At 34.0% G+C, this 22,102-nt stretch overlaps 1 protein-coding gene across 1 annotated transcript; it reads left to right on the forward strand.

The window, feature by feature from the left end:
• The first annotated feature begins 14,126 nt into the window (after positions 1–14,126).
• LOC149223423 (gamma-glutamyl peptidase 5-like) lies at positions 14,127–21,228 on the forward strand. Its single transcript, XM_089383289.1, has 5 exons — positions 14,127–14,270; positions 19,916–20,077; positions 20,435–20,590; positions 20,736–20,903; positions 21,072–21,228. Exons 1-5 carry the CDS (start codon positions 14,127–14,129, stop codon positions 21,165–21,167), a joined length of 726 nt encoding a protein of 241 aa, XP_089239415.1. The 3' UTR covers positions 21,168–21,228.
• The last annotated feature ends 874 nt before the right edge of the window (positions 21,229–22,102 follow it).

Genomic DNA, 22,102 nt, shown 5'->3' on the forward strand with positions numbered 1-22,102 from the left:
TTGTCGATGGGGGGTGGTCGGGCGGTGGCTATCTCATTCTCAGAATCGGATAGCCACCGCGCTAGCCACTCGTGGGGGTGGCCGGGCGGTGGTTGAGAATCGGAGAACCACTGCCCAGCCACCTGTGAGGGTGATCGGGCAGTGTCTATCCATCGCCCAGCCACCCCCATGGGCAACCAGGCAATGGTTATTCGATTCTGAGAATTGGATAGCCACCTCCACGGGCATCCGGGCAATGGCTATTCGATTCTAAGAATCGGATAGCCACCCCCACAAGCGGTCAAGTGATGGCTATTCGATTCCGAGAATCAGATAACCACCCCCACCGGCGGCAGGAGGTGGCTATCTGATTCTCAGAATTGGATAACCACCCTCTAACCGCCCTTGAGGTGGAAATCTGATTCTGAGAATCAGATAACCATCACCCGGCCACCCCTACAGGCGGCTGAGTGATGGCTATCTGATTTCGAGAATCGGATAGCCACTACCCAACCGCCCGTGTGGGTGGCCGGGAAGTGGCTATTTGATTCTCGGAATCGAATAGCCACCACCTGGCTGCCCATGGGGGCGGTGGCCGATAAAATTGTTTTTTTTTAATAAAAAATAAATTTTGTTAAATATGTTTATTGTATATATATATATATATATATATATATATATATAATTTTAAATGATTTTTTAAATTTTACATATATTTGTAAAATATACATATTTTAAATATTTTAAATGTTATTTTAAAAAATATCAAAAATATATTTAGCTTTTTTTAATTCTAATGTTTTTTGAAAATGATGTTTAATTTGAAAATATGTATTTTTAAAAAAAATTAATTGTTTTTCGGGTTTTTATTTTATTTTTAATTTCAACATATTTTTGTTTTTTAGTGTTTTTTGAAAATGTTTTTAATCTTAAATTTTGTAGTTTTTTAATTTTTTCTATTTTTTTTTTTTTTCTATTTTTTTAATCTAGTTTGTTTTTAATTTAATTTAATTTTTTTAGTTTTTCTTAATGCTTTTTTAAAATTTCCTATTTTTACTTAATTTTATAGTTTTTTTTTAATTTATGTTTTTGTTTTCCAAATTTTTTTATGGTTTACCACATTAAAAAAAATGTTATTTTTTTGAAAATATGTTTTTCTTATTATTTATTTCTTTAAATTTTTTTAATTCTTAAATTCTTATATTTTATAGGTTAATTTTGTTTTTTTTTTTTTTACATTTTAATGATTGATTTTTTTTTGATTTTATGTTTTGTTTTTAATACATATTTTTATTTACGTTTTGGTATTTTTTTTTAACTTTTTTTTTGCTTTTTTCATTGTTTTTATTTTTTGTTCTTATTTTTAATTTTATTTTTTCATTATTTTTTTGAAATTTTAATGTTTTTCGGAGTCATAACAAAATCTTTTACACCATTATTTTAAAATGTTGAAAATTTACCAAAAAAAAAAAGTGTTATTCGAATATCAACACTTTTCGTTTTGAGGGTGTTTTTGGCACAATTTTTGCACATAAAAATTCGGTTCTACTGGCATTTTTTTTAAATGTTGAAAATTAACCCTAAAAAAAATTCATCGTTCCATTATTAGCACTTTTCATTTTTAGGCTGGTTTTTGCATAATTTTTGCACAAAAAATTCGTTCTCACTGCCATTTTTAAAACATATTCAAAATTGACCCTAAAAAAAAACCATCGTTCTCGTATACACACTTTTCGTTTTTAGCACCGTTTTTCATGTTTTTTGGGGTTTTTTGGGAAGAGTTCTTGTTTTAAGTTTATAGTTCTCGTTTCAAAGTTTACATTGTTTCTAATAGGCGTGCATATGGGAGAATGGGCTAGGATGCCAACCCTGACCTCTGGTCACCACGACACCATACGTCCACAACACTAAGGGTTAGGGTCCGGGGACTAGCTCCGACCCTTGGTCGGGAACCTCCCACATGACCGATAACACTGGAGCAGAGCGCCAGTAGAGAGGGGGCTTAGGGTGGCCCTAGCCCTCGATCATTTGAGTCTGCACATGACTGAGGCCCAAGTGTTTTGGAGCCAACATGTTAGGGGGCTTGGGTATAGCCCTAGCCCTAAGCGTATGGGTGCCGCAAAACCTTGCTGAAGTCTTTCGGTAGAGAGCGTAGCGATAAGCCCTAGGCTTAGAGCATATGCACAATGACATGGCCCTGGGTGTCTAGACGACGGAGCTCTAACGGAAAGGGTGGGTCGTTGGCCAGAGCCTCGATCTCATGGATATTAATCTAACCACAACTTAGAGGTTAAGGGGGCAACACTGACAAGGGCAGACGGTTAGCCCCGACCCTCGACTGTATTGCCCATGTGGCCATAGTTTTCGCACTTAAGGGTTATTGGACGAATAATGGTCCAACAAATTGCACCTTCAACAGGTAAATTTTTCACCTCCATAACGGAAAACAAGGAATATTTGTCGCTCAGTTATACTCTTAGTCCGATTTGTAGGGCGGATTACAAAGGAGTAGACAAAGTTTGTTGGAGCCATAAATTGGAGAGTTTTGGGCCTTTTAGAGCTCAAGAAGAGTCTATCTAGGGGTTTTTGGACATTTTGGATCCAATGGTGACCTCTATTTTCTTATTTGAGCACATTTGAAGAGAATTTTTGCAGGTTCAATTCCATGGGTGTATGGATCAATCAGTGTTTTGGAGCAGTTCTTGAAGGTGTTTGAGCATGGAGAAGGCCTTGTAGGGGTTTTGTTACCTTCAGATGTTTACTGCAATAGGTGTTACTTGTAGGGTTCAACTCATTTATTATTTTCTCACTATCTCTTGTTGAGGAAATCTTTATTTTGTATTTCAATGTGGAATTAAAGTACTTGTATGCTCATGCATTCTCATTTTCAAATGGAGTATTGGGTCTTTGTAGGAGACACCTTTTATTGTTGATGGTTTCATGACTAACTATAGGTTGTCATGCTATTTATAGTGAGAGTTCTTTGTAGGAGAACGTTTCTTTGCAGGGGAAACTAGCCACTTATTTTATTAAGAAACTTTATGTATTCTTTTTCACTGAATATATGGAGTTGTCCAGCTATGTTTGCAGGCTCGGAGATGTAGCCCAGGAGGGGTGAACTCCATCACCAAATTCTTTGTTGTTTCTCTTCATGAATGCTTGTATGAGTTAAATGATTAGATATTTCTTATGTTTTAAGTTTACATGAAAAACTAACTCATAGTCCTTGAAGAGACCTTTAAAAACTTATTTTGCCACAAGATCCATTTTTCCTTACAAAGCGTCAAGAGAATGATCATTTTTTTAGAAAGAAAAATTCCACTGCAATTTCATATCACTTCCAATCTTTCTACCTTTTTTTTATATAATTTTAGTTTCAAAATAAATGAAAATAATAATAATAATAAAATTTAGATAAAAATATTTCTTATTAAATATATATTATAAAACTAAAATCCTAAAAGAAAATATAAATTTAAAATTTAAATAAATTTATAAAGTGGATACAAAGTTAACATCCAATTCATGATATAAAGTACATCAAAACATAATAAAATTATTTATTTAATTTATAACATTGAATAATATCAACCCACCTTTAGCATAATAAAAATTATTAAATATTATTAAATAAATTATACAATTTTCAATATGAAATATTATAAAAAACTAAATTAAAATGTAATAATATAAAAGCATAAAAATAATTTTAAAATGTAATAATAAAAAAGCACAAATATAGAAAATTTTAATAAATTGTATTGTATTTATTGAAAATTATTATATACTTGTTCATAGCATTGAGAATAGTGAGTGATAAAATGTAATATTAACTTCAAAACATATTAAAATTATTTATTTAATTTATATCGGTTGAATAATATTAACAAGCCTTCAGCACAATAAAAATTATTAAATAACATTAAAATATTATTAAATAGATTACATAAATTTTATATATATATATATATATATAAATTAGAAAAAAACACAAATATAGAAAAGCTTAATTAATCGTATTGAAATAGCACTAAGAATAGTGAGTACTTGGGAATATGCTTGGTGGTAAAAAAATGTGGAGATTGAAGTGTCTTACAAAAACTTGTTTGTTCGAATGGTGTTTGCTAGGAAAAAAAATTTCCAATTAGAGAATCTCATGAAAATATCTAGTGTAAGCTTATTTTGATGTCCTATATGTAAAGTTGCGGAAGAGTGTGTAAATCATCTTCTTTCTAAAATGCCATGTTTCAATACAAATTTGGTTTGAGGTCTTCGCAAGGGGAGTCTTACAGTGAGGCATGGCAGTGTTGGTGGATCTCGGCTTCACTCCAAAAATTGAGGGACATTCCCCCTCTCATTAGTTGGGGCATCTGGTTGGGTCGCAACAAGATTATGTTCTTGGAGAAGGAAATCAATCTATATGGCAATATAGCTCAGGTTATTGTTTTATATGAATTAATGGATAGTTGTAAGTCTTGGGCTTATTTTGATGGATCTTCTTAAAAGAAGGAAATTATGGAGGAGAAGTAATTTTTTAGCTATTAGAAAATCATTCATTCCAATTAAAAAGTAGATTGGGTGAAGGATCCAACAATTATGTTGAATTGTAGAGTCTCAAGCTCTTTTTTTTTGCATTAGAGAAAGGGTACCAGCAGCTGCAGGGTTTTCAGGATTCACAAATAGTGGTGGATTGGTTCAATCAAGTTTCTGTTTGTTACATGCACACACTCAGGCCCATATTGGAAGAAATTTTGAGAATCAAAGGACAATTTGATTTTATTACTTGTCATCACATTTACAAGGAAATGAACTACATTTCCAATCGCCTTTCCAAAGAAGATGTGCATCAGGAACAAGGTATATGGTAGATTTTAGAGCAACATGGGAATGAACATTACCAATACTATCATAGAATTTTTGGAAAGGTAGCAAAAAAGACACTTGAGGGCCTTCCTGGCTAACATACAATGGATATATCATATTGCAGTGCATGGGGCAGCAATGCATGATATATTTCTTGTTTTTTATTTTGCAGATACATATTATCTTTTGATCTATACATACTATTGTACTTGGAATAGTTGATAACAACATAGTATATTGATTAGTTTTTTATGTGTTTATGCACCATACAACATGTAATTTTCATTCTCTAATATGGAAATTGTGATTTTTCCTGTCAAGAAAAAAAACAATAGTGAATCATAAAATGTAATATTAAGATACTCTTGTTTAAGGCTTGCTACTTCAAACCTCCTATATGTATAATTATTTTTAAAAAAATTATATTTAAAATCTTTATATATATATATATATATATATATATGAAAATCAAAACTTTATACACACAAGCAACCTTATCATATATATTTACATTTACGTAATTTTCCTCTTTGGCTTCAATGAATAATACTATTGTATTGAAGGAATATGGAAATAGATAAAAGATACCATTGCATTGAAGAAATATGGAAATAGATAAAACCAGTTTAGATCCATTTAACACTGTCGAGAGAGAGATCAAATCCCTTGAGGTGCAAACCTTATTTTTGTTGTGTAGAAGTTGAGAAAAGGTTTGCACCTCGAGGGATTTGATCACTTTGGGTGCATGACAGATCCGGTGTTAGTTGGATCTAAGCTGGTTCCAGTTGAGAGAAACAATATCACATTTTTAGATTATCATTATTATGTATATGTTTGAGATAAAATTTAAAATTCACATTAAATTTTCTTTGCTTGACATGACCATATCATTCTCTTCTTTATTTTGGTTTGTGTTGTGTTCCTTGAATGGTTTGTACGTCTATGTTTGGATGCTTTGAGTGGTTTGTATGTTTATGTGTTTGGATTTGCATGGTAATGTTTGTAAATGTTACAGTTGTTGTGTTATATTTTTATATGTGTATGTAATTTTTTATTAGTAATTAATTGGTGATGAAGAATGGAGACAATGTTGTCAATAGTTTGCAAGAAGATTGATATTGCACATTTATTTCATTTAATTTTAGGTATCACAACTTTTCACAATTAAATAATTCTAAACAATATTCCTCCAAATATTGCAAAATATATCTTGAAGAGTAGTTTTAATAATTTATGTTTGAAATCATTTATTTCCTTCAAGAATATTTTGATGATTTTTTTTTATCTATAGTATATTTTGCAAAGTCAAGAAATAATGTATTTTTTATTTATTTTTAATAAGTGGCCAAATTTATAAAATATTTACATTCTTTTCTTCTCCAAACAATTATCACATATCCTTCTATAATAGTTTGATATGTTTTGATGTTTATAAATATACATTTTCCTCTCATAAATATTTTGAATACATTGTTGTATGCAACTACTTTATTAGTAATTTTGAATATATGTAATTGTCTATTAGTAATTATTTTGTGATGAAGAAGGGAGACGATCTTGTTGAGGATTGATTGCACTTTATTGATTTTGCACATATTTTTCATTTTAATTCTAGGTATGGCAACTTTTGATAGCTAATTATTTCTTAATAGTCTTCCTCTACCTATTACTAAATATATCTTGAAAAATATTTTTTAAAATAATCTATAGCCTCAATATTAACATCTAAGGAATCTAATGCAAACAATCAAATAGGATTAGAAAACGACATCTACTCTGAAATCAATGCATCTAATGCAAACAATCAAATGAGATTAGAAATCAACATCTACACTGAAATCAATGCATCTCATGCAAGAAATCAAATATGATTTGAAATCCACGTGTACATTGAAATCCATGCATGTAGTGCAAGCAATCAAATAGGATTAGAAATCGACATCTACACTGAAATCGATGCATCTAGTGTAAACAATAAAATAGTATTAGAAATCCACATCTACATTAAAATCAATGCATCTATTACAAGCAATCAAATCTAATTATAAATCAACATCTACACTAAAAGCAATGCATCTAGTGCAAGCAATCAAATAGGATTAGAAATCATCATCTACACTAAAATCAATGCATCCAGTGTAATAAATTTTCTTCCCTCTCTCCCCCATCCATCTAATCTTGAAAAATATTTTTTATAATTTACAGTCTCAAGGTTAACAACATCCAATCCATCTAATGCAAGAAATCAAATACGATTAGAGGACAACATCTACACTGAAATCAATGCATATAATGCAAGCAATCAAATAATATTAGAAACCAACATCTACATTGAAATCAATGCATCTAGTGCAAGTAATCAAATATAATAGAAATCAACATCTGCACTGAAATTAATGCATCTAGTGCAAGAAATCAAATAGGATTAGAAATCATCATCTACATTGAAATCAATGCATATGGTACAAGAAATATTCTTCCTTCTCTCCCCCTTCACACATATATATATATATATATATATATATATATATATATATATATCCCTCCATCTCTCCGTCTTTGTCGCTCTATCTCACCCCCTACAAAACACACACACTCTCTATCCATAACTATATATCTCTCTCTCCCTCTATCTATCTCTCTCTTCTTCCCTCTCTTCACCTCCCATTTATATCTCTGTCCCCCTCCACCTCTCCTTTGTCTCTTTATATCACCCCAAAAACATACACACTCTTTCTCCATATCTATATATCTCTCCCTCCTTCTTCCTATCCCTCTCTCTTCCCCTTCACCCTCTCTCTCTCCCTTCTATCTCTCTTCCCTCCTGCTCTCCTCTCTCCCTCTCTCTCTATCTCCCTTATCACTCACTCTCTTTCTCTCTCTCCACATTTCTCTCTCTACGTACTTCTTCTTACCTCCCTCTCTCTTTCCCTCCAACTATATCTCTCTCTCCCTCCCTCTCTCCTCTCTCTAGCATTATCTCTCTCTTCCTTCCTCTCTCTCCCTTTCTCTCTCACCTCCCTTTGTCTCTCTCCCCCTGCTCTCTCTCTCTATTCACCCTCCAACTTTATCACTATCTCCCACCCTATCTCCTTCTATCTCCTTCTCTTCCCCCTTCCTTCCATCTCTCCTTCTTTGTCTCTCTATCTCACCCAAAAACATACACACTCTCTCTCCATCTCTCCCTTGTCACTCCCTCCCTCTCTCTCTCCACTTTTCTCTCTCTATTTATTTCTTCTCCACTCCCTCACTCCCCCCTTCAACTCCATCTCTTTGTCCCTCCATCTCCGTCCTTACCTCTCCCCCCTTCTCTCTCAATTCCTCTCTCTAGTCCTTCTCCTCTCCCTTTTTCTCTCCCCCCATCTCTCTCTCTCTCTCTCTCTCTCTCTCTCTCTCTCTCTCTCATTCCTCCTCTCCCCTCTCCTTCATTTGATCTCCACCTCTACCTTGTCACCCTGCTATCTCTCCACCTCTATCACTTTATGTATTTGTTCTTCCCTCCATATATATATCTAGAGTTCATATATATCATGAAATATTAATATATATTATAATATAACAAATTTAATATCATATTAAATTTAATATTGTATTAATCCAAAATTATTAAATTTAATAATATTAATATTAGATTTAATAATAACTTTTATGGCATGATAACAAAATTTATAATAAAACTACATCAAATTAATATTTTTAAATATTATAACTTTGATGTGGAAATATATATGTCTTTAAAGACTTTCATATATCCATAGGATATGGTTTTTCTCTTTAAAGATTCATTTTACAAATATTTAATTAAAATAAATATTAAAACACTCTCATTCTTTGTGTTGAATTAACTGTTTTCCTTTGATTTAATAGATGTTATTGGCTTTAGTAAATCTGAGTAAAGATGTTTAATATTTTACCTATTTGGAGTTTTAATGGGGCAATTTTTTTTGTTAAACCTAAATTTATCGTCCATTGAAATTCACATATATGATAAAAGGAACTATTAAAAAAATGCAATAACTTATTATCCATTCAAATTATATATAATAATACATAGTTGTATTTCAATAATTAATCTTAATCCATTAATAAGATTAAAAAGTGATATACAATCTAAAGATTCAAGTTATATATAATTTAAGATTCAAGCTAATGTTTTGGCCAACATTAATAAAAATTATTTTTATTATTTTTGGAGGATGTGACATACTTACACATAGCAGTCATACTCGGCTCTAAAAAGGGCTTATGAGTGCAACAATAAGCTATCTATGTTGACATGAAGGTATATTTTAAGAGAATCATATTTTGATGCAAGGAAAATTTCTTCTTCATAAAACAATGTCATGTTTGTTGGGAGAATCCTTAAAGAAGAATGGGGTTATTTATAATAGTAATCCAATCTTATAAATTAAATAGTTGGCAAATGCTTATAGACATTAATCTATAATAAGCATCAAAACACTTATTTAATAATACATTTCAAATTGTTAAAATTTAAAAAATCATAAAAACTAACTAAATTATAATTTTATTTTAAATTAATATTAATTATAAAAAGATTAATACATAAGTTAAACATATATATTTAAAAAAAAATCCATAAAAAAATGGAAAAATGACAATTTGTTAACTTATAATAATAATAACAGTTTAATTGAATTTTTTTGTGATTTTTAATTTTTGCATTAATAAACATTATCTTTTTGGAAAAGTGTGGAAATAGATAAAATAAACTTTCTATATTTCCCTGAGGTACATTTTAAGGTAATCACACTTTGTGTTGGTACATTTTAAGGTAATCACACTTTGTGTTGGTTTTCTCTCATAGGGCAATGCCATATGGCTAGGGAGAATGAGAAATACCATATGGCTTAGAAGAATCACTAAAGAAGATGAGACTAGTTATAATATTATTAGTGAATTGTTGGGGCCCTCCATTATAAGTAGGTGTAAACTAATGACAAAGTCTGCTAAGATGTTAGTGGCAATATAAACATAGAAACAAAACAATTTGTTAACTTAGAGTAGTATTATTAATGATAAATTTTATGGGATTTTTATCATTTACTTTTAGATCCCATTTAGTTGGAGAAATATGAAAATAGATAAAAATAAGGTAGTCATATAAATTAAACGGTTGGTAAATGTCTATAAAAATTAATTCATAGTAAAGATCAAAACACTTCATTATACATTTCAAGTTGCTAACATTAAAAAAATCATAAGAATTAACTAAACTATAATTTTATTGAAAATAATAATATTACTATTAATAAACACGATTAATATATAAGTTAAACATATATACATTTGAAAAAATGTAACAAGATTCTTAACCATGGAGATTTACCCTATTTTATCATGGAGATCCCTAATTTGTAAATAGGATCTATTACAATACCATGGGCCAATAACATGGCTTATCAATACCACATGCCCAAAAAACCATAACTCATTTCATATGACATTGTTCATATGACATTTTTTAAATTAATGAATTTAATTAAAATGAAAATAAGACATAACTAGTTTGGAAATCAATTTATTCTTTGATTTGTGTACACTATTAAGAATATTATATGGAGGTTAAATTCTTACCATTCATCTCATAAATTGATAATTAAATTAAAATTGAGGAAATCCTATTCCAAAATAAACATGTATCTTGGCATAATAAGTCCTCTGTGTTGGCATGGAGGACGAGGCTAAGGCTAGATATAATATTAGTAGTTGAATTCTCGGAGTGCTCCGCCCTTCTACTACTAGAAGGGTGAAAACTAAAACTAATGATGGTCTCTCATTGCATGTTAGTGGCAATGAAAATTGAAAAAATAACAATTTGTTAATTTAGAGGGATTATTCAAAGTATTTCCACGTTGAAATAAGAAAATGTAGGAAAATGAATAAGATTTATGAATATATTATTTTACATAAAAGGGTCTCAACATTACCAAATTTTTCTTTTGCTTTTTTCAATTGTATATTTTAGGTTGTAGTAGTGCACCATATAGCTCATTTTAACTATTTTAAGAATAGTTAAGTTTAAAAAAGTATAGTGGAAATAAAAGAGGTGCATATAATAATATTTTGATATATGTCTAAGACAAAAATATATAAAAAAATTGAAACATTTTTTTTAATTATATATCTAAAAATATGTATAGTCAACTCTATATGCATTTATAGTTTCATTAACAATGAATTTGTTTAATCTATAAAAAAAATTACATCAAAATAAAGATATTGAGAGGTATTCAATAAAAATGGAAGTTTCAATGTATCTGTAGCCCAAACCATTGGGTTTGTCTTCCCATACATATATGTGAAGCAACTAACTTAAAAAAAAAAAATTATGCTAGAATAGTCACTCCTTCAAATGTGAATGGGAAAGAATGCACATGTGTTTTAAGAAAACACATGCATTCCAAGAGTGTGTGCACATTATTAAGAATATGCAACCTTTCATGGAATGCGTGAATATTATTAAGAGTGCACATGCATTCCAAATCATATTTAAGCTTTAAACATTTGAATACCCTCTCTCCCCCTTTGCCCCTTTCCTTGCTTCCATCTCTCTCTCCTACTATTTTTCTATATGTATCTCTCTCCCCTCTTTACTCCTTTCTCTCTCTCCCCCTCACCTCTCTCCCCATATCCCTCATTGTCTCTCTCCCTCTTCTCTTGCCCCCACTCTCTCTCCTTCTCCCTTCCTCTCTCAGTCCCTACCTTCCTCCTACCCTCCCTTTATCCATCTCTCCCTTTGTCCCTATCTCTCCCCCTTCTCTCTTCTCGGCACCCCCCTCTTTCTCTCTTTCCCCTTCTATCTCACTCTCTCTCTACCACTCTCCCTCTTACTTTATTTTCCTTTCACTCTAACTCTACACTATTGATCCCACCATCACCCTCACCCTCCCATTTTCTCCCTCTCTCTTTTCCCAACAATTCTCTCTCTCTTTACCTCCCAATTTCTTCACCCTCTCTGTCTAAATCTAACACTCTATTGTCCCACCCCCATTTCTATCCCCAATCCTCCCCCCTCTTTGTCTCTCTCATGTTCATGTGCACACTCATTTTCTCAATCTCTCCCCGTCTTTGTCTCCCTCCTTTGTCATTGTCTCTACCCATCCCCCTCTTTCCCCCTCTCTCTCTTTACGTCTTTCTCTCTCTCACTAGCCCTCCTCTCTCATTCTCTTCCGCCTTTCTCTCCACCTCTTGTTCAATATCTCTCTCTTTCCTATCTTCCTCCCTCCTTTTGTCTCCCCTTTCTCTCACTCTCCCCCTATTTGCTTTTCTCTGTTGTAATCTAAAAATTTGTCTATTGGTGCTACTAGTAGTCCATTACACACAAAAAAGATAACAATATACATTACACAAGCACACACATAAATTTAGTAGTGAGACATCCCTTCCAACATCTTCCTCATCTTAAATCCTTTGTTGCAAAAATTCTTATACACATAGGTGTAGTAGTGAGAAATCCCTTCCAACATCTTCCCCATCTTAAATCCTTCTTTTTGCGGAAGAAGAAGAAGATTTGGACGTACAAATACAAAATAAAAAAGAACTTGGTTGCAAAAAAACCTTATAAAAAAATCATGAAGTCCGAGAATGTAGTGCCTAATGGTTTTTTTTGTTTGATTAGCTTTTGTCAATGTTGATAAGTTCTTCTCTTAATGGTGTTACTAGTTGTTTCACTAATTTTTGTCAATGTTAATAAGTTCTTCTCTTAATGGTGTTACTGGTTGAGCTTCATTTGATGCTCGTTGATGTTAAGTTGTATTTGTGTGGGTTGATTGACAAGATCTTTGGGAATAGTTTGTGGCCAAATATTCAACTAATTGAGGAGCACTTCCTTTTTTGGTACAACGCTGCCATTTCCTATTGGTATCCTTTTGAATGGTCTAATCCATCAACCTTTATTTCTTGAGTTATTGTCAAGGTGATGGTTGCTATTAGAGTGGACTAATAGAAGTTTGATGGATATGAGGTGTAAGTCTTTGCAAGTACTGTTCAAATGTTCTCCATTTGTCAATTGAGTACCAGGCTTGCACACTGAGTGAATTCATTTGAGCTAGGTATTTGAGTTTGTTTGTTACCAGTCATGGACTCCGACACATTGTTCTCATTATAAGCAAGTACGAATCGTGTATAGTCTATGTTTTTATGAGAACAACAAAAACGGTTCATGTAATTATTCCAATAGCATCTATTCGTAACAATTATTTCAATAGCATTTATTCACCGAAATTTATTCTTTATAAATCATTTTAGATTTTCAAATATTCCGTGTAATTTTTTTTTACGGCCAGACAGATTCGTTGTTTTCCATTTTGCACAGATCATTTCACACTCCCACAAACTGCGTAAACTGTACATATTGCCTATTCATATTTCTTGAAATGATTTCAATAATGCTTATTCATTCATCAAGCTTGTCTTTCAACATTAATTTTAATTTTGAATTATTATTATAGAAATGATTTCAATAATGCTTATTCATTCATCAAGCTTGTCTTTCAACATTAATTTTAATTTTGAATTATTATTATAGCAACGAGTTGGTGTCTAAAGTTTTGGTGTTTGGAATTGATTTACAGGTAGTCTCATTGGTTGTGATTTTTAATTGGGATTTTTTTAAAGTTTATCTGTTTATTTTCGAATCTAATAATTTATGGTGGATTCATTAAAATTACAAGTTTGACATGTGAACTTTTCATAATGGAAGTGCCTCAGAGATTTCTGAAAATGCTTAATCCATATATACAATTAAAAAAATCAGTTTAACCAACACTAATCAAAATTTAGCCACAAACCTTTTTTTTTGGCCAGATTCCAGCCAGAAATCCCTAAAACTTCTAAAATATCACACTTAAAAACTATTCCAATAACTAATAATTATTGAATAATAGCATCGATTCTTCGTAATTCATTCCATTCCATACGAACCATTTTACACTTAATACCTCTGCGTCACAATGCATACGTGATCAGAACTTAAAAAACATCCAATGCTAACCATATTATAGTTGAGTGTAATTGGAATTTAGATTTTGGAATATTTGCGAATTTTGGTAAAACGATCAATCACTGTGTCCATAAATTCTCTCCCTTTCTGCCTTTCTTCTCACAGGTCTCTCCATAAATTCTCTCCCTTTCTGCCTTTCTTCTCACAGGTCTTTCCCGATCTTGTCAGATAGACTCCCCTCCCTATTCTTACAATGCTACTCATCTCGGCGTCTCCGGATCCAGAAAAAGTATGGCAATATGTAGATCTCAAAATGAGGATGGGTAAGAGATTCGGCATTCTGTTGTGTGCTCCAGATCAGCACTATGTGAAGAAAAAATATGGAGGTTATGTTGGTCTCTATAAAAGCTTCTTGGGCGAGGCAGGGGAAACGTGGGATTTTTTCAGAGTTGTAGATGGCCATGTTGAAATCTAATTTCAACGCAGACGCTATTAACCAAAACCGTCAGAAAACGTTCAGCTACCCGCCTGGAACTTCTCGGACCAGCTTTCCGGCGAAGGAATAATCCGGCCAGGAGCTCCGATATAATATGGAGCTGACCCTGGTTCACCACTGACGTATGCCAACGTAATTTTCTCGGGCGATAAAGTTAGGTGACAAAGTGCCTTCCGATATTGTTGTCCACCGTCCGATTTGATTGAATGTTCTCCGCCGTTGATCCACCAAAGCTGCATACGAGGTGCATTAAAAGCATTGCGTGGTGTAAAAATATGTTTGACCGCCGTAATAGTAATTATTTCATAGTTATTGTGATATGTGATAGGTTGGTGTAAGTTTAAATTTTAATGTTTTTTTTATATATCGGGGGTATGGGCGCATAGGCTCATTAAGTAAATTTTGTATGGGGTATTGGTACTTGGTAATGTTTTTTTATTTTTGTTGGAGTTGACCATTTTTGTAATGGAACGGTGAAGATGCAAGGTGAAATGAGAACAAAGCCTGTAATGTTTTATGTGCTGAAGGTTTTTTAAAATCCATGAGCGAATTTTTGTAAGCCTGTGTAAATTTTTTTTACAGCAGTAAACTTATCTAAACTTTTATTACAGCAGTAAGTTGTTTTTCACAGCAGTGAATATAAAAAGGATTTTACACTGGTGAATCCCTCTCAGTAACAGAGGATGAAGTTTGTATCAGTTTTTAATGAATAGAAATCTTTCATGGTGTTAAAATACTCTGTTTCTCAGTGAAATTTTTTTTAAGTCTTCCTGTGCACAAAAAGATCCTGGAGTAAAGTAAAACAGAGCATTGCCTTTGTGTGTTTGAATCTTGGTTTTTGGTATTTTCTCCCATTTAAAAATTCCCAACAGTGGTATCAGAGCAGGCTCAGGCTCTTTAAAGAAGTTAAAGAAGCTGAAGGGAGAAGGTTTGAGCTGCCAAAGTCCATCTCACCATTGAAGAAGGAGAAAGGGTATCATCTCTAAACTATAACCAAGATTTATGAAATGTTGAAGACTGAAACAGTGCATTAACAACTGAAGAGCAATAGAAACAAAGGCATGTTGCATCAGCTAGATAATCACATGAGCATGGCAGAAACAATTGAAGATAGCTGAATTTTGAAAACTTACATCCATAGTCATTGAAGGTGTAATCAAGCTACATGCATCACTGAAGCATGCCCACATGAGAGTCTACATCTCTGATAAGCAAGAGAGCAGAGGTCAAGAGAGAGGAAACAAAAGAAGAAGAGGCAGAAGCCAGAACAGAGGTGGAAGGAACAGCCCATCAAATGCACAAGGAAGAGGTAGCAATCCAAATCAGAACCAAGGTCAAGGCAGCAGCCAACAAAGAGATCAGTATCAGGCTCAAGGACAAAGGTATGATAAATCTAATGTTCAATGCTATTATTGCAAAAAGTATGGACATTATGCTAGTGATTGTAGAAAGAAACAACATGATATGAACAGCAGACAAAATGCAAATGTTACAAGAGAAAACAGCAGTCAAGAAAATGTCCTGTTAGCTTGTAACATGGCTGAAACACATAGTGAGGACATATGGTTTTTAGACTCAGGTTGCAGCAACCATATGACAGGAAACATTGCCCTCTTCTCAGCCTTAAATCAAAACTTGAAGTCAGAGGTCACACTAGGAACTGATAGTAAAGTGTCTGTTATGGGAAAAGGGGAGATAAAAATATTTACAAAACAAGGAGAAAGGAAAACCATAGCAGATGTCTACTATGTCCCCGGAATGAGATGTAACCTCTTGAGTGTTGGACAGCTTGTCCAAAAGGGTTACAATGTTTACTTTGTAAATGATGTGTGCACCATCATGGATATACCACCCAGCAAAAGATGCATTGCTGAAGTGAAGATGACAAGGAACAGGATGTTCCCTCTCCGGATCAGGGCAGACTTGAAGAACAAGAAGGAAATGGCAGCAGTCACCCAAGAGGCCTTCCAAAGCGTGCCAAAGGATGAGAACTGGTTCTGGCACTTGAGATTCGGGCATCTAAATTTTGGAGGCCTAAACTTATTGAGCATAAAAGGAATGGTAAAGGGATTACCATTGATAGAGAAACTGGACAGCCTATGTGAAGGCTGCATTCTGGGAAAACAACATAGAGAAAGTTTTCCATCAGGGAAGAGCATAAGGGCAAAGGCACCCTTAGAGATTATCCACTCAGATTTGTGTGGACCAATGCAAGCTCCATCATTAGCTGGCAGCCTATATTTCTTGACATTCATTGATGATTTTACAAGAAAGACTTGGATATATTTCCTCAAGAACAAAAGTGAAGTCTTTGAGAAATTCCAAAATTTCAAAGCACTTGTGGAGAACCAAAGCGGGCTGCACATAAAAGTATTGAGAACTGATAGAGGAGGTGAGTATATCTCAAATGAATTCCTAAATTTTTGTAGAGAAAATGGAATTCATAAACAGTTTACAACTCGGTACACCCCACAGCAAAATGGAGTTGCTGAAAGGAAAAACAGGACCATCATGGATATGGCGAGGAGCATGCTGAAGGCAAAGCATTTGCCAAATGAGTATTGGCCTGAAGCTGTACATTGTGCAGTTTATATATTGAACAGGTGTCCTACAAAAGTAGTCATGAACAAAGTGCCAGAAGAGGCATGGAGTGGGAGAAAGCAAGGAGTCACCCACATGAGAGTTTTTGGGTGTGTGGCCTATGCACACATACCAGATCAGCTAAGGAGGAAGTTGGACAACAAAGGGGAGAAATGCATCTTCATTGGACACAGTGATGAATCCAAAGCCTACAGGTTGTACATCCCATCTACCAAGAAGTTCTTTGTAAGCAGGGATGTTCAATTCATTGAAGAGGAAGCTTGGGATGGAAGCATAGAGAAAACAGTGAATGTCAAGAACTGTTTGTCTCATGATGAAGATGAAGAGGAGGTGGCTGAAATGCATCCCCAAACAGCAGCGCCAACACAAGGACAGCAAGGGACACCATTGAGGATAAATGAGAGTGCTTCTCCAAGCACACCACAAGGAGGAAATTCAAGTGCATCTTCAAGCACTTGCACACCAAGTGAAAGAGGTAAGAAATTTAGAAATCTAAGTGACATTTATGATGAAGGAATGAATTCTTTATTTGCCTTGTATTGTCATGTTGATGATCCTATTCATTTCGAAGATGCAATTAAAGATAGGAAATGGATAGAAGCTATGGATGAGGAGATGAATGCCATAGAGAGAAACAAAACATGGGATTTGGTTGAGTTACCAAAAGGCAAAGAAGTCATTGGTGTGAAATGGGTCTATAAGACCAAGAGCAATGCTGAAGGCAAGATAGAAAGGCATAAAGCAAGGCTGGTTGTCAAAGGGTACAAGCAGTAGTATGGGAGAGATTATGAGGAGACTTTCGCACCGGTTGCAAGAATGAAAACAGTGAGAGCAGTGTTGTCTATAGCAGCACAAAACAAATGGAAAGTCTACCAAATGGATGTGAAATCAGCATTCCTAAATGGAGTGTTAATGGAAGAGGTCTATGTGGAACAGCCTCTCGGATATGAGAAGAAAGGTGAAGAGCACAAAGTGTGCAAATTGAAGAAAGCTCTTTATGGGCTGAAGCAAGCGCCAAGAGCATGGTACAGCCGGATAGATTCATATCTCTTGGATAATGAATTTGACAAATGTGAAGGAGAACCCACAGTCTACATCAAGGAAAAGGATGGTAAAATTTTAATTGTTGTCTTGTATGTAGATGATGTTATTTTCACTGGAAATGATATTTATCTTATTGAGAATTTTAAATCAGTCATGAAAGATGAATTTGAAATGACTGACATGGGTTTGTTGAGATACTTCTTAGGCATAGAAGTAGATCAAAATGAAAAAGGAATTTTTATATCTCAAACAAGATATGTAAATCAAGTTTTGGGCAGATTTAAGATGGAAGAATGCAAGGCAGCAATCACTCCCACAGTGATGGGATTAAAGCTCAGCAGAGAGGACAGCAGCAAGGATTTTGATCCTAGCCTGTACAAAAGCATTGTGGGCAGCCTTATGTATTTAACAACAACTAGGCCTGATTTAATGTATGCTGTTAGTTTAATTTCCAGGTTCATGGAGAGGCCGAAGGAGGCACATTGGCAGGCAGCAAAGAGAATTTTGAAGTATGTCAAAGGTACCAAAATGTTTGGAATTCTATATCATGCCTCAGAACATTCAGATTTGGTTGGATACACTGATAGTGATTGGGCTGGAAGTGTAGATGATCGGAAAAGCACTTCCGGTTATGTTTTTAATATGGGTTCAGGAGCCATCTCATGGGCTTCTAAGAAGCAATCCATTGTAGCATTGTCTACAGCAGAGGCTGAATATGTGGCAGATACAGCAGCAACATGTCAAGCAGTGTGGATGAGAAGAATGTTGAGAAGCTTAGGCCAAGAGCAGGAAAAAGCGACAGTGATTTTTTGTGACAATAGCTCAGCTATTGCATTGTCAAAGAATTCAGTGTTTCATAAGAGAACGAAACACATTGATACCAGGTTTCACTACATCAGAGAATTGGTGAACAATGGAGAAATTATCCTAGAACATTGCAGGACTCAAGAACAGGTAGCAGACATCTTGACAAAGCCACTGGATCAGAAGAGCTTTGAATTTTTGAGAAAGTGTCTGGGTATGACCGAATGCCCAGCTGTTGAAATTAAAGGGGAGTGTTGAAATCTAATTTCAACGCAGACGCTATCAACCAAAACCGCCAGAAAACGTTCAGCTACCCGCCTGGAACTTCTCGGACCAGCGTTCCGGCGAAGGAATAATCCGGCAAGGAGCTCCGATATAATATGGAGCTGACGCGTGGTTCACCCCTGACGTATGCCAACGCAATTTTCTCGGGCGATAAAGTTAGGTGACAAAGTGCCTTCCGATATTGTTGTCCACCGTCCGATTTGATTGAATGTTCTCCGCCGTTGATCCACCAAAGCTGCATACGAGGTGCATTAAAAGCATTGCGTGGTGTAAAAATATGTTTGACCGCCGTAATAGTAATTATTTCATAGTTATTGTGATATGTGATAGGTTGGTGTAAGTTTAAATTTTAATGTTTTTTTATATATCGAGGGTATGGGCGCATATGCTCATTAAGTAAATTTTGTATGGGGTATTGGTACTTGGTAATGTTTTTTTATTTTTGTTGGAGTTGACCATTTTTGTAATGGAACGGTGAAGACGCAAGGTGAAATGAGAACAAAGCCTGTAATGTTTTATGTGCTGAAGGTTTTTTAAAATCCATGAGCGAATTTTTGTAAGCCTGTGTAAATTTTTTTTACAGCAGTAAACTTATGTAAACTTTTATTACAGCAGTAAGTTGTTTTTCACAGCAGTGAATATAAAAAGGATTTTACAGTGGTGAATCCCTCTCAGTAACAGAGGATGAAGTTTGTATCAGTTTTTAATGAATAGAAATCTTTCATGGTGTTAAAATACTCTGTTTCTCAATGAAATTTTTTTTAAGTCTTCCTGTGCACAAAAAGATCCTGGAGTAAAGTAAAACAGAGCATTGCCTCTGTGTGTTTGAATCTTTGTTTTTGGTATTTTCTCCCATTTAAAAATACCCAACAGGCCAGTTTCCTGATATGGAGGATCTCTACAGATATGACGGATTTGTGATCACTGGAAGTCGTTATGATGCCTTCGGAAACGATGCATGGATCTTGAAGCTCTGTCATCTGGTGCAGACATTGAATACAATGGGCATTAAAATACTTGGTATTTGCTTCGGTCACCAGGTACTCTAATCCATTTTTCCCTTCAGTTGTTCATGGTACCAATTTAATTTTTGATTAAATTACAAAATATTCTAATCTAATTTTTTGTTTTCTTTTACATTACAGACAAACATATCATAACATGAAATTCAAATCTTGATAAAAAAGAAAACAGAGTATCCCACCACATGACCTAAACTAACTTGAGTGACAATGTTATATTCATATCATAACATGAAATTCAAATGTTGATGAAAAAGAAAACAGAGTATCCCACCACATGACCTACACTAACTTGAGTGACAATGTTATATTTATTTATGATGGCTTCAACCCTATATTTAATTATTCACAGGTTTCTTGCGCTCTCTCATGTAGATTTTGTGTCGAGCTCTGGGAGGAAACATTGCAAGAAATTCAGCTGGATGGGATATTGGCTCGAGGAAAATTACAGTTTCTGATAGCCTTTCGGCAAAGTATTCTGGTTTAAAGATCCCTTCTGTGATTAGTATCATTGAATGCCATCAAGACAAGGTATAGAGAATTTTTTGGCATTTGCAATATGTAGGATCAAGTCTTTATCGTTTCTCCAAAGCAAAATGTCATCTTGACAATTATAAATGTCAAGAGGTTGATTGAACTACTATTGAATTCTGGCTAAACAACAATGTTTGAACAGGTGTATGCAGTTCCTTTAGGCGCAGAGATACTGGCTTCTTCAGGGAAAACAGAGGTTGAAATGTTTTGTCTGGGTAATAATATACTGGGTATCCAAGGCCATCCGGAATATACCAGTGACATTTTGTTCAGCCTCATAGATGGCCTGTTGGATAAAAATCTTATCCCTGTAAGTAATATTAAGCTGAGCAGTTGTTGATACTTGTGTTACATCTGATTACTTCTGTTTTTTCTGATTAATTGTAAGATTTAGAAGAAAAATCTGCAACAAAAACCTTTATGTTACTCTTGTCACTGGGTCTAGATGAACATAACTGAACAGTTCTGATTTTTTCAGAAAAAGATGAGCGATGAGGCCAAGGCTTCTTTCCGAAAAAGCCAACCTGACTCAAGCATGTGGCAGAAAATTTGCAAGGCATTTCTGAAGGCATGAGGCAGAGCAAGGAGTATGTACCAGCACCTAAGGGTGGGAACTCGGTCTTGGGCTTATAGCTGGCACTGTTAAATAAATTGAAACTGGAACTGCTTAGAGTCCGAAGCTTTGATGCAGTTTCAACATAAGAGCTTAAACCCAACATGTAACATAAATAAATATGCCAGGACTCTAACGATATGTTATGTTGCATTCTAGCATATTTCAGAAATTGTCGAAGTTATGTTATGTTGCATTCTAGCATATTTCAGAAAGTTGAAGGTATTTGCTCTATTTAAAATTAAGATATTATTAGTACTAGATTAACAAACTGTTTCTATTAGTTGTGGTCAAGTGGGAAAATTTACTTTACATTTCTCATGGTCCAAATCCTAGCAAAACTATGTTAAAAATATACCCCCAAAAATTTGCTCGACCATTCATATGGGAGGGAATTTCTCATAAAAGCTCTCCAAAAATATCGAATATCACCTGCAAAATCGACCATTCATATGGGAGGGAATTTCTCACAAAAGTTCTCCAGAAATATCGAATATCACCAACAAAATTAATCCAAATTTTTGTTTACAACTCGTAGCCGAAACTAATCTAAATGCGAAAGCGAAATTAAAATTATGATAATCACTTTCCAAACTCAAAACAAATATAAATTAAACGTGAATGCAAAATTATGAAAATTACTGTGCAGAAAGTGCAGCGAAAACTAAAGCTAAGGGCGTAAAATGATATGTTCCCCTCATAATAACTTCGAATATTTTGGTTGTCCTTTTTTATTAAGGTTGAAAATTTATTAAATTTAGTTGACAAATGGCGATTGCAGTTTGCTTTATTAATTTTATTTAATGAAAATTATTTTATTTGGAATAATTTAACTACTCCATTTGATTGGTTGGTGATTTGTAAGAGGATAGACTTTCACTCTTATAAGATATCTA

The sequence above is a fragment of the Pinus tabuliformis genome, chromosome Q, assembly GCF_031772625.1.
Source record: "Pinus tabuliformis cultivar Carrire ecotype Pingquan chromosome Q, CPIR1, whole genome shotgun sequence".
Lineage (NCBI taxonomy): Eukaryota > Viridiplantae > Streptophyta > Pinopsida > Pinales > Pinaceae > Pinus > Pinus tabuliformis.

Excerpts from the sequence above, each read along its gene's own strand:
- LOC149223423 (XM_089383289.1), top strand. The coding sequence starts at position 14,127 with ATGGGTAAGAGATTCGGCATTCTGTTGTGTGCTCCAGATCAGCACTAT. Across the intron at positions 20,078-20,434 it reads GTATTTGCTTCGGTCACCAG|ATTTTGTGTCGAGCTCTGGG; the intron begins GTACTCTAATCC and ends TCTCTCATGTAG. Across the intron at positions 20,591-20,735 it reads TTGAATGCCATCAAGACAAG|GTGTATGCAGTTCCTTTAGG; the intron begins GTATAGAGAATT and ends ATGTTTGAACAG.